The 14,133-nt window shown below is 39.9% G+C and overlaps 1 protein-coding gene across 1 annotated transcript in view; it reads left to right on the forward strand.

Moving 5' to 3' along the window:
- The first annotated feature begins 4,537 nt into the window (after positions 1–4,537).
- Positions 4,538–14,133, forward strand: part of PRMT8 (protein arginine methyltransferase 8) — an 80,784-nt gene continuing 71,188 nt past the window's right edge. Inside the window, exon 1 of the mRNA XM_090139546.1 lies at positions 4,538–5,520. Coding sequence (XP_089995672.1) covers positions 5,446–5,520 — 75 coding nt within the window. The 5' untranslated portion in view covers positions 4,538–5,445. The remainder of the gene's footprint in view (positions 5,521–14,133) is intronic.

Consider the following 14,133-nt stretch of genomic DNA (forward strand, 5'->3'; position numbering starts at 1 on the left):
CCACCTGGACTGTCACAAATCCATGGGACCAAATGGGATCCACCCGAGGGTCGTGAGGGAGCCGGCAAAAGTGATTGCTGAACCACTTTCCATCATTTATCAGCACTTCTGGTCAACTGTGGAGGACCCAGATGACTGCAGACTTGCTAATGTGACACACATCTACATGAATGAGGATCCAGGGAACTATGGGCCTGTCAGCATGACCTCAGTACTGGAGAAGGTCATTGAGCAGATTGTCTTGACTGCAGTCATGTGGCGTGTGCGGGACAACCAGGAGATAAGGCCTAGCCAGCTTGGGTTCATGAAAAACATGTACACTTACTATCACCGCTGCCCTTTACAGGCAAGTTGGCTTAGAGTACATTACAATTGCTACCTGTTATTCCGAGGGTGATAATAAAAATGCTGTGAAAATGCCGGAAAGAGCATTCAGAAATCGGAGACTCTATTGCTTGCTTTGGATTAAAGTCTCTGCCCTGAATTGAGCGATCATACATGGAATTTTTTCACTGAGTGGTTGATTTCCCCCAGAATTGAAATGTAAGATGCTAGCAACAGTTGACATATCTAGACTGCAGCAGAAATAACACCAAGTATTGAAGCCAATGCAAAGATCACAAAACTGTGCAAATCTGATACTGACTGCTGGAAAGTTAAAGTGGAATTTTGCTATCCAAAGCCAAATGTAAGATAGAATCATAGATTCATAGAACCGTTCGAGTTGGAAGGGACCCTTAAAGGTCATCTAGTCCCTGCAAGAGAACAGGGACATCTACAGCCAGATGAGGATGCTCAGAGCCTGCTCCAGCCCAACGTTGAATGCCTCCAAGGATGGGGCATCCACCACATCACAAGGCAACTTGTTCCAGCGCCTCACCAGCCATTCTGTGAAAATCTTCTGCCTTATATTGAATCTAAATCTCCCCTTGTTTAGTTTGAAACCATTTCGTGGACATAGTTAAATGCAAAAAGAAAGTCTATAGGGAGTGGAAACAGAAACGGGTTACCTGGGAGGACCACAAAGAAGTTGTCCGAGCAGCCAGAGATCAGGTTAGGAAAGCTGAAACCCAGATAGAATTAAATCTAGCCAGGGACGTTAAGGGGAACAAGAAGAATTTCTACAGGTACATCAGTGATAAAAGGAAGGCCGGGGGAGATGTGGGCGGTCTCTGGAAGGGAACTGGAGACCTGGTTATGAGGGCTGTGGAGAAAGCTGAGGGGCTCAATGACGACTTTGCCTCAGCCTTCACAGGCAAGGGCTCTAGCCACGCCTCCCAAGCTGCAGAAAGCAAAGGTAAGAACTCGGAGAAGAAAGATCTGCCCACTGTAAGTGAAGATCAGGTTCGAGACCATCTGAAGAGCCTGAAGGGGCACAAGTCCACGGGATCCAATGAGATCCATCCACGGGTTCTGGGGGAACCAGCGGATAAAGTTGCCAAGCCGCTATCCAACATATTTGAAAGGTCATGGCAGCCTGGCGACGTTCCCGCTGATCGGAAAAGGGGAAACATAACCCCCATTTTCAAGAAGGGAGAAAAAGAAGATCAGGGAGCTGCAGGCCGGTCAGTCTCACCTCTGTTCCATGAACAGAACCTGCCAAAGACCCTACTAAGGCACAGGGAAAATAAAGACAAATTGATTGGTGATAACCAACATGTGTTTGCCAAGGGCAAGTCATGTCCGACAGACGTGGTGGCCTTTTATGATGGAGTTACAGTATCAGTGGATAAAGGAAGAGAATCACAGAATCACAGAATTGCCAGGGTTGGAAGGGACCTCAAGGATCATGAATCTCCAACCCCCCTGCCACACGCAGGGCTACCAACCATCCCACCCAATGCTAGACCAGGCTGCCCAGGGCCCCATCCAATCTGGCCTTGAACAACTCCAGGGATGGGGCATCCACAACCTGTCTGGGCAGCCTGTTCCAGTACCTCACCACTCTCTCTGTAAAGAACTTCCCCCTGACGACCAACCTAAATCTCCCTTCCCTCAGCTTAAAACCATTTCCCCTTGTCCTGCTGTCACTCACCCTTTCAAAGAGCTGATTCCCCTCCTGTTTGTAGGCTCCCTTTAGGTACTGAAAGGCTGCAATGAGGTCACCCCGCAGCCTTCTTTTCTCCATGGTTAACAAGCCCAGGATAAGGAATTGACTGGATGGTCACGCGCAGAGAGTTGCGGTCAACAGCTCAATGTCATAGAATCATCGGATCATAGAATCATAGGAACATAGAAGCATAGAAGCATAGAACCACAGAAGCACAGAATCATAGAATGGCCTCGGTTGAAAAGGTCTACAGTGATCATCTAGTTTCAACCCCCATGCTATGTGCAGGGGCACCAACCTCCAAACCAGGCTGCCCAGAGCCACATCCAGCCTGGCCTTGAATGCCTCCAGGGATGGGGCATCCACAACCTCCTTGGGCAACTTGTTCCAGTGCATCACCACCCTCTGTGTGAAAAGCTTCCTCCTAATATCTAACCCAAACCTCCCCTGTCTCAGTTTAAGACCATTCCCCCTTGTCCTATCACTATCCATCCTCATAAGCAGCCCTTCCCCTTCCTGTTTATATGCTCCCTTCAAGGCTGCAATGAGGTCTCCCCAGAGCCTTTTCTTCTCCAAGCTAAACAAGCCCAGTTCCCTCAACCTTTCCTCATAGGAGAGGGGCTCCAGCCCTCCAATCATCTTTGTGGCCCTCCTCTGGACCCGCTCTAAGAGCTCCACATCCTTGCTGTACTGGTGGCCTAAGGCCCGAACACAGTACTGCAGACGGGACCTCACAAGAGCTTGTAGAGGATCAGTATCAAGCTGTGTGGTATATGTCTTTGTAACATTCTCTCACATTCTGAAATGTTTCATATAACACCATTGTCTCCTACATGGCATATTCTCACTGCCATCTGTCATATCAGCATGTTACATACCTTTGGCTTCTCCGGGTTTTACTACATATACATAAACTATATCATGTCTGCAGGCTGCTCTAAATGTAATGCATCTTATTTTTTGATGTTGGTCAACAATATCAGAAGTAAATATTGGTGGTATGTCAGTAGACATTGAATATTCCTGCCAACATTTTGTTAAATTCTATTGCCATGTGAAACAGATGGCAGCAGAGGGACAGTCTAACAAAATAGCACCTGACTTGGAATTGTGTATGAGCAAAACTGCGTAACTGAATTCCTTCATGTGGGAAGAATTGCACTCACTGACATTCATCAATGCTTGCTGAACATTTATGGAGACCAAATAGTGGATGTTAACACAGTGAGGTGGTGGTGTGTTTCAGCAGTGGTGACAATGGCAGTAAGTTACCTCCACTGGTGCAGATTTTTATGAGTGTGGCATGCAGGCTCTTGTTCATCACTGGTGAAAATACATAGCTAATCATGGTGAATGTATTGAAAAATGCCATTTTGTAGCTCAGAATTTTCTCTGGCAAATAATTTTATTGTTTTTTTTTGTTTGTTTGTTTGTTTGTTTGTTTTTTGCATCTGTTGTAGTTTCTATGGAAATAAATAGGAGGCATTTCTTTCTGAGCAACCTATGTATTTTATATGCCACCCAAGACAATTCCTCATCACCTCATGTAGCCCAGGCAAGGCAAAAGGTTGGGCACTCGTGCACTAGTTGATGATAGGTCAGTATTCCAGTGGTCAGCTGAGGATAAACACTACTTAAAATACATAAAAATAGACTATAGGGGACAAAAATTCAACCTTTATTACAGATTTTCACTGATGTAGCATCTGAGTTGGATACATGCTTAAAATAATGCACAGAAAGCAATCTTTTCAAGTCTCCATTGACACCCCCAGAGGAAATGATTTCAGACTCTTCAGAGAGCAGCAGTCTTGCTCTGGTCCTTGAAATCCTGTGAGCTACACACACCCACACACCAACATTATTTCCTCACCTCCTCTATATAAAAAGAAAACAAAACCATGAGAACAGTGGGCTGAAAATCGAGCTGTGGAATATGAAGTTGAAAGGATTAATTATGTAATACACCCCCTCTCTCGCCCTTGCTCACAGCAACACAAGTGAGGTAAACCCAATGCTCTCAAATAAAAACTCCAAACTAGAAAATGCTGGAGCAATGAAAGCACAATAAACATGTGGAAGGTGGTGATGTGTTCTCGCAGCAGATGTCGTTAGGAAAAGTCCAAAATGAAACAAAATGAAAGAAAACAAACCAGTTCAAAACACTTCTAGCTCCTTCCTGTCCCAGCAAGACCTCTTCTACATTCCCGCACCTGGCAACTTTTTCAATTTAAACTGCGTCTGACCTGCAGTTCTACAATTCACAGTTACCTGATGCAGTGTGGATCCTTTAGTTAAAGGTGGGTGCCCACACAAGAGAAGATAAATTAAGACAGCAGGTTTGTTACTAAACTCAGAAGAAAGAAACCAGAGCAGACTTCTTCAGCTGCCCTATAAGGTCTTTGCTGAGATTCTTTGAAAAGAAAATGTTGCTTATTCAAAAGAATAGAGGGAATATGGGGGGAAAAAATATCTATGTCTGTGTGAGAGAGATAGAATGTGAGGGAGCATGCTTGTATATGAGAGGGAGTAGGTCACAAGTGGGGGGAGCTTGATATACTGCTTTTTCTATGAAAAACATGTGAATGCAGTTCCCAGAGATGGACAGAAAGCATTTCTCAGGAGGAGAACGGGTGGAGAAATCGAAGGATGGGATGAGGGGAGGGAGGAAAAGGGGAGGGAGAGGAAGAGAAGGAAAGGGGGAGGAGAAGGCAGAGAAGGAGAGGGAGGAGGAAGGGAATGAGGGAGAGAGAGGGAGGGGGGAAGGGGAGGAGAGACTGGGGGAAGGAGAAAGGGAAAGCGAAGAAAAAGGGAAATGGAAAGGAGAGAGGAGGTTGCCGTACTTTTTCATGGAAAGACGGTGGCAAATGTGTGACCATCTTTAAAAGAAGTTTCCTGAAGACCTAGAGAGAAAGAAGTCCAAAAAAGGAAAGTAAAAGGCTATGTTTTCCTTGTCCTGCTGTTTTGTCTCTGTCTCCCTCTGTCTCTGGAAGATTACCCACAGGACACAAAGATGCCGAGCTGGTCTCTGCATGCACAAGTTCAGTTCAGCTGGTGCTTCTCTCCTATTTAGCTCGACAGATTTCTCTGAAGGGGTGGACTCACAGACTGACAGCCCTTCAGTTTAACCTGAAGAGTGTGTGCCACCTCACTGCCCATCCCTAAAGCTTGTTGGAGGTAGAGGTGAGAGGAAAATACTTGAAAGTGCCAAGGAGCTCCTGATGCCAAAGGACGACAAATATTCTCGTGGGTGAAGTTGAACTGACAGAGAAGACTGATTTATTGCTGTTTTCTGTGGTAGTTTCCTCCCTATTAGTGAAAACCCGTGTTTGGAGATCTTTGAAAACACAAAACAAAATACCAGCCTCGAAGCCCCAGCCCCGTGGTTAGCTCTTATGGGAATGAAACACTCCTCCCGCTGCCTGCTCCTGAGGAGGAAAATGGCGGAGAACGGTGCCGAAAGTACTGAGGTAAGAACACAAGGCAAAGCCTGTAACCCAGATTCCCCAACCCCGGGCTCCCTCAGCAGAAGCAGCAATAAGTGAAGATGAACTTTCCTGGGTCCTTTGGCTTGTCTCTCCCTCTTTTGTTGTTATGGTTTCCTGACTGTGCTTCTCTTCCCTCTATCCCCTTCTCCCTCCCCCTCTCTCTTAATCCCCCCTCCTCCCCCCCTAAATCCCTGACGTTCTCCGCTGTCAGAGAACTTTGCTCCCGGATGGACTAGTCTCTCGGGCAGCTTCCGGAAAGCATCCGCTCTATGACTTCTTCCCCGGGAGGCTAAGTGGGCCATTACAGGCTGGTTAGAGGAGAGGTTTTGTGTCGTGTACGGAGAACGCGAAAAAAAGAGTGTGCGGCGCTAACGAACGGGGAGTTGTTACTGTATATTTGAAGAGGCTGACAGGGATAAATAAGGTATTTTTCTACAGCACCTTGGTCAGCTCCTGGTGCTTTTCAACTGAAAGGATGCAGTGGAGCCAGAGGCAGGACTGCGTGGGGGAGTTGAGGAAAATCTCTCTGCAGCACCCGGATATCACGGCGAAACTGCTGTGTCGGGGACAGGAAGAGCATTTCCCCAAGAGCCTGGCTGACCTGAGCTTGCTTTTCATTCGGGCTGAGAGGGTATCCTACGAGGTCATCCTTTTTCTACAAGAAATCAGCTTCCCTTTCTCCCCTCAATTGCTTAGTTCCTTCAGCTTTTTTCCATTCAGCTGCAGCCCTCATTTGCTTCCTTGGAGCTGTCTTGATCTCACTGAGACTTCTTAAATTCTACAGCAGTGTGCAAAGTCTCATCTCTGAAAAAGCAAAAGATGCAGGATGTAATCTCAGTTTCTTTGGGAGTATGTGAGAAGCAGGCAGGCAAAAGTGCAAATATATGACCATTGCTGTTAACAGACTATGCCTAACACTTTGGCTGAACATTTAACATATGGTTAACCATATAACCCCCAAGGACATTGCACCCTGATCAAGTTCAACTGCATTGTCCTTATAGGCAAAGGTGATACTGGTTCTGCCCATTACCCTGCAGATAATAAAGAACAAAGCACTACTCCAGTGTGAGTGAGCACGTGATTATGCCCTCCTTTCTTCTTTCAAGGTCTTTGTTAAATGTCTCCTGCCTTCAAATATTCCTCACAATAATGCACTGCATCTTTATGAATCCTTGTAATAGTGCTTCCTTGGTTAAGAATATCTGCTTGATGTTCATAGATATACCTTACTTGTTATGCATGTGAAGAACAAAACTATCTATGCTTAATGTAAGGATTAAATCAAAGAACATACCTAATATTGCATTAAGTACTGTTTGCAGGAGATGTGTGTATATGTACTATGAAATCTGGCTGCACATCAGTAAAACTGTTGTATTACTGCAGGATATATTGCAGTAAGTGTCCCAAGATTCTTGGTGATATTGCAAGGAGAAATTTACAAGCACAACCATTTCCTTTAAAAGCTCTTTTTCACTGTGATCTGCCTTTAGACAGTAGTAGACAAATAGATGAGAGTTCTTTAAATAATGTTCTTGTATTTCAACTCAGTGTTAGTACATTTTTATACTTAAACTCCTCATTCTGTTTGTATAACGCTGCACATACTACAATGTGCTTTTATGAAGAAGGTTTTCTAAACAATAACAATTTTGTGAACTGAGAGTTATAAGAGTGAAAATAATTAGATTAGACAGGTAGATTAGGCGTCTTCTGCTGTGTCTTAAGAAAACCAAAAGGGATATACTCATAATACCTGCCAAAATATTTTTCCTGTTTTATTAATTTTCATCTTAGTGATTTTGAGTTCTGTTTTGTTCTGAGAGGTCTTAGAAATGCACCAGACAAAATTTGCCAATACCTTTTAGGCTTTTTTCACTAGTCAAGCATCTATATTTAGCAAAGTCATAAGATACCAGTTTGACCTGCAAATCTATATTCCTCTAACTTTTTTTTCCTTTTTTCTAAGTTAGTTAGCAAATGTTCTGTGACAGAAAGAATGCAGAACAAAGCACCTTACTTTTGGATTTGTCATAGTGTAGGAGAAAAATTAGGAAGTGGCATAAATCTGCTTCATTTGAAACCATGGGGGTTTCACTAATATGCTGAATATGATACTCATTGAATTTCTGAAGTACTTTGATGTGCTGGTGATAGGCATGATGTGAAAAATACTATCCAGAGAGAGAGATGAACAGTTAAAAACATTTAACAAATGGTCAAAACATCCCACTACCAAATCATTCCAAAAACCTCATGGTTCATACACAGATTAATTTAAAGTTCCTAATAAGCCATATATTTGTTTCACAGCAAGAACACATGGTTTTCTTGAAATCTGCCACAACTAAGAGGGTTTCAGTCAATCTTTTCAAGGTTAAATATGGTAAGTATATAATCTCAGAGTAGGACAGTTTGCAAAATATGTTAAGACAGAAGTAAACATTTTACTTTCTCGACTCTGTTCTGATGACCATCATACTAGACCCCCAAAATTTAAAGAAATGCCAACAACAAATATAGGCAAGAGAAAAACAAAGCTACAATAAGACAATACTCACAGTATCTTATAAAAAAAAAAAAAAAAAAAAAAAAAAAAAGGCATAAGAGGGTAAAAAGCAATATGTCATTAGTATTAATTTCCACTCAAGGAGGACACTCATATTACCAGGAAACATATATGAATGTGCTCCCATGCTACCAGATTGTACAGGCATTTATTACATTATTTATTATTATTTTTATTATTAATTATTAATTAATTATTATTAATTATTATTAATTATTATACATTATTAATTATTAATACACCCATAGATTTATATCTTGTTCAAAAACCTACTTACGTGAACACAGGTCTTTCCTCAAATGCTGTTGGATCTTCAGTCAGACTAAGTATAGTTCTTTAATTTTATTCAACAGTTGTATCTGTGTGTTAATAACAGCCAACTATTAATCTGTCTAACACTTTTAACTGGAACAAGTGATTTTTATTTTATTTTATTTTTTATTTTTTTTGCTTTTGTTAATAGGGTTATATGAGTATGTAGTTACATAGTACTTTGTAGAAAAATAAATACCAACAGGAATAAAATGTCCATAACGCTTCTTGCTTAGAGCATTATTAAGGCCATAGAAGTCCAACTAATAGTAAACTTGCTAGAATCATCTCAGATCCTGGTTTCCAGATTTTGAAGACTGCACAGTGAAAACAACATTCAGAAAATTTTTATTCCCCTAAGCCCAGCATAGCTTGCACTGCAGCCTTCACCCTCTGCTGCCCTGGTATCATGGCAGCAACACTGCCATTGCATGTGGCCTGGCCCGGTCCTTTGACACAGGGAGGGAGCAGTGAGGTACTGACAAATAATAAGGCACTATGCTTAATTGGCAAGGAAATTGTGTCGGTTTTCAAATATTATAATTTGAAAATACGTTATCTGCAGAAACATGCTGCTGAATTAATTGTGTATCAAGGAATGCTTCATAAAGACAAAATAGCAGAACTGAAAAAAGTCTGTCACTTCAACAAAATATTTTTTAAAAAGTGAAAACACAAATGGACTTATAAAAGCTAGTTATGTGATAGCAAATCTGATTGGAAAAATAATCAAGACCATTTCCTGATGGTGAGTTTGTTCAGCAGTGGATGGAAAATACAACAGATGTGTCCCGACAAAAATATGGGTTTTTCTAAAATCAGTTTGTCTCACTAAACTACAGCCAGGTGAAATGAAGAAACAGGAAAATCTATCAAAGAAAATTTGGAGATAAAGCCACTAATTTCAAATGTTATGCTTTGGCGATAGATAAAAGTGCTGCAATACAGTTCAACTTGCCAATTTCATTAGAGGTATTGATAATAAATATAATGTCACTGAGGAAACGGCTTCACTGTTGTCACTGAAAGACAACTAAGTCGCTTGATTTGTGTGAAGCAGTTAAAAAAAAAAAAAAAAAAAATTAAAGTGATTTTCATTGTCAACATATCTGGTATAGCTACTTGATGGTGCCCTGGTGATGGTTAGTAAAAAAGAGGGACTTAAAAAATTAGTAGAAGATGATGCAGTTACCACCAGTAACTCACATTTGATGAAATATCACTGTGTTAGACGTCAAGACACAAGTTTTAAAAATGCATAGGATAATGTAAATGGTCATGAAAGTTGTGAACCTCATAAAGTGCAAGGGGCTTAATCATCACCAGTTCTAAGAGTTTCTTAAAAGTGTGGATGCTGATTATGGGGTAAATAATCATTTACTATTCTGAAGGAAGGTGGCTAAGTCAGGGTAAAATGCTAAAATAAAACATGATGAAGTGACATCATCATTCCTTAATGGAATCAAAATGAGAATTTGTGCCAGAATGTGAAGAGTAAGAATGTGAAAATTAAGAATGGCTCTCAGATTTAGCATTTTTGGTGGATTTGACCACTCATTTAAATGAATTGAACATGGTCTTGAAGGTGAAAATCACCTTAACTGTGCTATGTTTCAGACAATAACAGCATTTGAAATGAAACTTATATTATGGCAAACTCAAGTTATGTGAAATAATTTCATGCATTTTGATACATCGGCTAAACACAGTCCTGTGAACAGTGAAGAATATGCAGCCATGCTTTCCATTTTGATAAAGAGATTTGAGAAGAGTTTTGAAGATTTAAAAAAAAATTGTCTTTCTTTAAAAGCATTTTTTACTCCATTTTCAGTTGACATAAATGTATTACTTGCACATTTTCACACGGAATGTATAGAACTGCAATCAGACACTCAACTTAAAGAAAAATTTGGTCATGTCTCTTTACCAGACTTTCATAAGATACATCCTGTCAGGCTCAATGGATGGATGGGTGTCCGGTCTGTTTAAAATATTCACCAATATAATCTTTCTCAAAGTGAGAATAAGTATTCCCTGGCCACGCCTCTCTGTCCTCAGGAACGTGGAATTCCTGAAGGCTGATTTTGCCAGTAGTGATGAAAGTGAGGAATGCATTGAGTACCTTGGTCTTTTCCATGTCCTTCATCACCAGGACTGCAGGTGTAATTTAGTGTATTAGAACTTTTTTTTGAAATTCTCCACTGAAATTTGTTTTTAGCAGCTCCAGCACTTGCTCACAAATGGTTAATCAATGGTTTATTTCAGAAGTTTTTGACTCCATATCATGCAATGATCACGATGTTTTACTGATCATTATCTAGAAAAGCCATGTGAATAAAAAAAATAATATGTATAATTTATTTTGGAGAGTTGTTGCTTTTACCTAAAGGTTCAGCCTTAAATTGCTTCAAAAGCAGTTTATCTGGAATCAGCACCATCCTTTCATGTTTAAAGGCTCACAGAGAAAAGGGAAGCAGAAAATTGATCCGATCCAAAAAGCTAGATAGTACTCATTACTGATTTATACTTTATAAATGCCTCCTCCATAACATGAAATCAATTACTGTCTCATTGATAAAGATTCATATCAGCGTCAGCTAAAATATAGGTGTCTGTCTCTGACTTCTGTGCAGTGATACCTAGGCATCATCTGAACTTTAACTTAAGAGATGTTACTTTTTCTCTTAGACCATTCCTGCTTGCTCTTTTTGTGATCATGATGGGCAATACATTTCTCCTGTGTCACCAGCTTCTGGCATAGGCATTATATATTCAAATCAGATCTCTTTAAAGATGTTCACTTTCAAAGTAGGTATTAGTTGTACTGTCAAAGGAACACCCAACACTGTAATACAGCTAGACTTACTTTATAACAAGAGATAATCTGCCAGTGAAAGCTTCTAATGCATTCTCATTCCCATGCACACACACACACACTTATTCTAAGGCTGATCCTAATAAACACTGCTATGAGTAGATAAAGAAGAAAGAGCAACAGCATTTCCCACTTGTTTCTGTGCCAGGATCTTGGGCAACAGAACTGTGGTGGGCTTCAGCTCACCACAGTTTCACCTGAGACACTCACACTAGTTCTTCCTCACTTTATGTTTTATCACAGTCACATTGCTCTCACAGAACCAAACATAAAATCTTGATCCACTCTGAACTACTTTGAATATTACTGTGAAGTTCATTTTCATAGCCTGTTTTAATCACACCACCATTCTATTAATAAATTATCTGATGAATCTTTATATTTTATTGAATCAAAAAAAGCAGACTGTCATTTTCAAAATTGTTCGAAGAATCTCTGTGCTACCTGTCACTTCTCCTTCAGTACCAACAGACTAATTCAAGCCTCAAGTGTCAAACTCCATCTCAAACTTTTTAGATTTTTTCAAACATATTTTAATGGAATACAAGTACTGTGACAATATGTGTACAGTTTTAATGAAGATGAGCATAGAACATGTAGAAATAGACAAATTCAAAATCTTTTTTTGTTTGTTTCTGCTTTTTGTATATTTGACACTCATTTTCTGCCATGATTTCTAACAGAATTTTTATATTAGCATATGAACTTAAAGGGAGACATAGATAAGGATTTCAAGTAAGGAATATTATTTCATTTCTTAGTGTGAAATTTTCATGAAAAAGTGAAACTTTTTCTGATTTTTTTTAGAGGAAGATGTTTTGTCATGTCCTCAAGTTCATTATTTTACTGAAGAAAAAATCGCTCTAAGCCATCTTTTGATTTATAGACCAGTTCTTTCATCAGCAGGAAGCAATACATTCCTCTAGTTTTCCATCTTCCATTTTGTTGTATATGGAGAATCTGAAGGATCTCAGAAGCAGCCTTTTTTCTGCGATTAGTATGGCACGTGGGCCCCAGTGCTCTATATCAACACTTAAGTCAGAGGAAAGTAGTTTTATATTTTCCTGTATTTTAAAGTCAAATAAAGTTTAATTCCTCTTTATTTGTGAACAAGAGGTGTGCATTATAGATGCATTAAAGGACTCCTTTTTTAAAAGCTCTGTGTTCTTACAAGGGGTGTGATTCAAAACTCTCGCTCATTTCTCAGAATCTCACATTGGAATATTTTGACATAGAAAATTGTGGTGATCGATGTGACTTTTGATATGTGGAGTTGCCCATTTGTATCAATTGAAATGGTTGAAATTCTACTTTGTTGAAAACTGGGTGTATTGTCTGTAGGACCTAAGTCCACATAAGCTTAGGAGTCTCCTGAGATGCACAATTCCCATAATACAACAGACAGCTGGGTGTTCAAGAATCATTTTAAAAATTTGAGTCCTTTATGTGCCCACAGAGAGGCAAGGTGGGTCTGAGAAAGGAAAATACGCTCAACTCCGTTTTAGGAGGTTTGTGACAAAAGCTGAGGTATAAAAATAAACCTGAATTCCAATGTCAATTTCTTGACATTACTATGGAGACAAAGGTCTGGAGGTTAAAATTCAAATCCTTAAAAAAAACTTCAGTGATTTCTCCTCATCAAATTCTTATCTATTTATTTATGACTTTAATGACATTGAAGAGGTCAACTACTTAATATTTAGTTTGATAATTTACACCTTCAGCATGCAAGAGATTATCATCTGTTATGCAATCAGCTAAGCAGTTCCAGCAATGCAGCTTCTTCCTCTTCCTGTAGACGTAAGAGCATTCGTACACAGAAGAGGCATTTGGTATCCAGACAAAACCAAGGCTTACTTCTACAACAGCTTCTTGGAAATCATTATAAAATGACACTGGTTAAAACCTCCCTTGACTCCTTTGGTGTGTATCCTTTTGGAATACCTTGTTCCAGGTTAGTGGGAGCATCACTTGGGAGATCTTTGGACTCTGGTTCATCATCTGTGGAAGTTTTAACCTGATTTTCTAGGAAAATGAAGCTGCCACAGTATCTTGTCTGTGTACCCCACTGATAAGTTTTGGGCTTATATAACCAAGTTTAATTTCAAATTACAGTGGAAGTATCAAACACATTTGTATTCTTATAAATTTCTTGAAAAACTGACATTTGATAGAAGGACAGGGAATTTAACTATTCAGTGAAAGTGAAAAAGGTAGATCTCAATTGTTATTGTTGCTCCTTTCTAGCAGCTTATTTAGCTAACTGGCTTGTGCTACGTGAGTACTGTTTGGTCTCCAGGCTAACTGTACTGTGTGATCATTAATAAAAACATATGAAGAATTCTTGGTGGAACTCAGAAATAAGCTGGGAGATGAGTGGATAAAGAGCGCCTATTTGCAGGAAACAAGGTTACTTATGGAAAAACTTTTTTGCCAAGGATGTGAAGTTCACAAAGAGCACAATGTGAACAGAGATCAAGGGATTCCAACAGAGGCTAGATGAGACAAACATTAAACTATAGAAAGACATAGCTCTTTGGACAGAAAACATATATGTTTTATCTGAGGTAAAATGTTTTCACGAAGTAAGGTCTTGAGAGACTGTTAAAGAATTGTTGCCTTTCCATGTGGATTTTGTGTGTGTGTGTGTGTGTGTGTGTGTGTTGTGAAATTTCTCAAAATCGGGATGAAATAGGCCAATCCTCAGCAATTGTAAATCTACTTTATAAAAATTAGGCTCAGTTTATTTGCTGCCAATAAGTCAGCTTCATCACAGACCAACTTAAACATCTCTATGCAAATGCATGTAATAAATGCATAATAACACACAGAAATA

The sequence above is a fragment of the Phasianus colchicus genome, chromosome 1 (assembly GCF_987193195.1).
Source record: "Phasianus colchicus chromosome 1, bPhaCol1.hap1.1, whole genome shotgun sequence".
NCBI lineage: Eukaryota > Metazoa > Chordata > Aves > Galliformes > Phasianidae > Phasianus > Phasianus colchicus.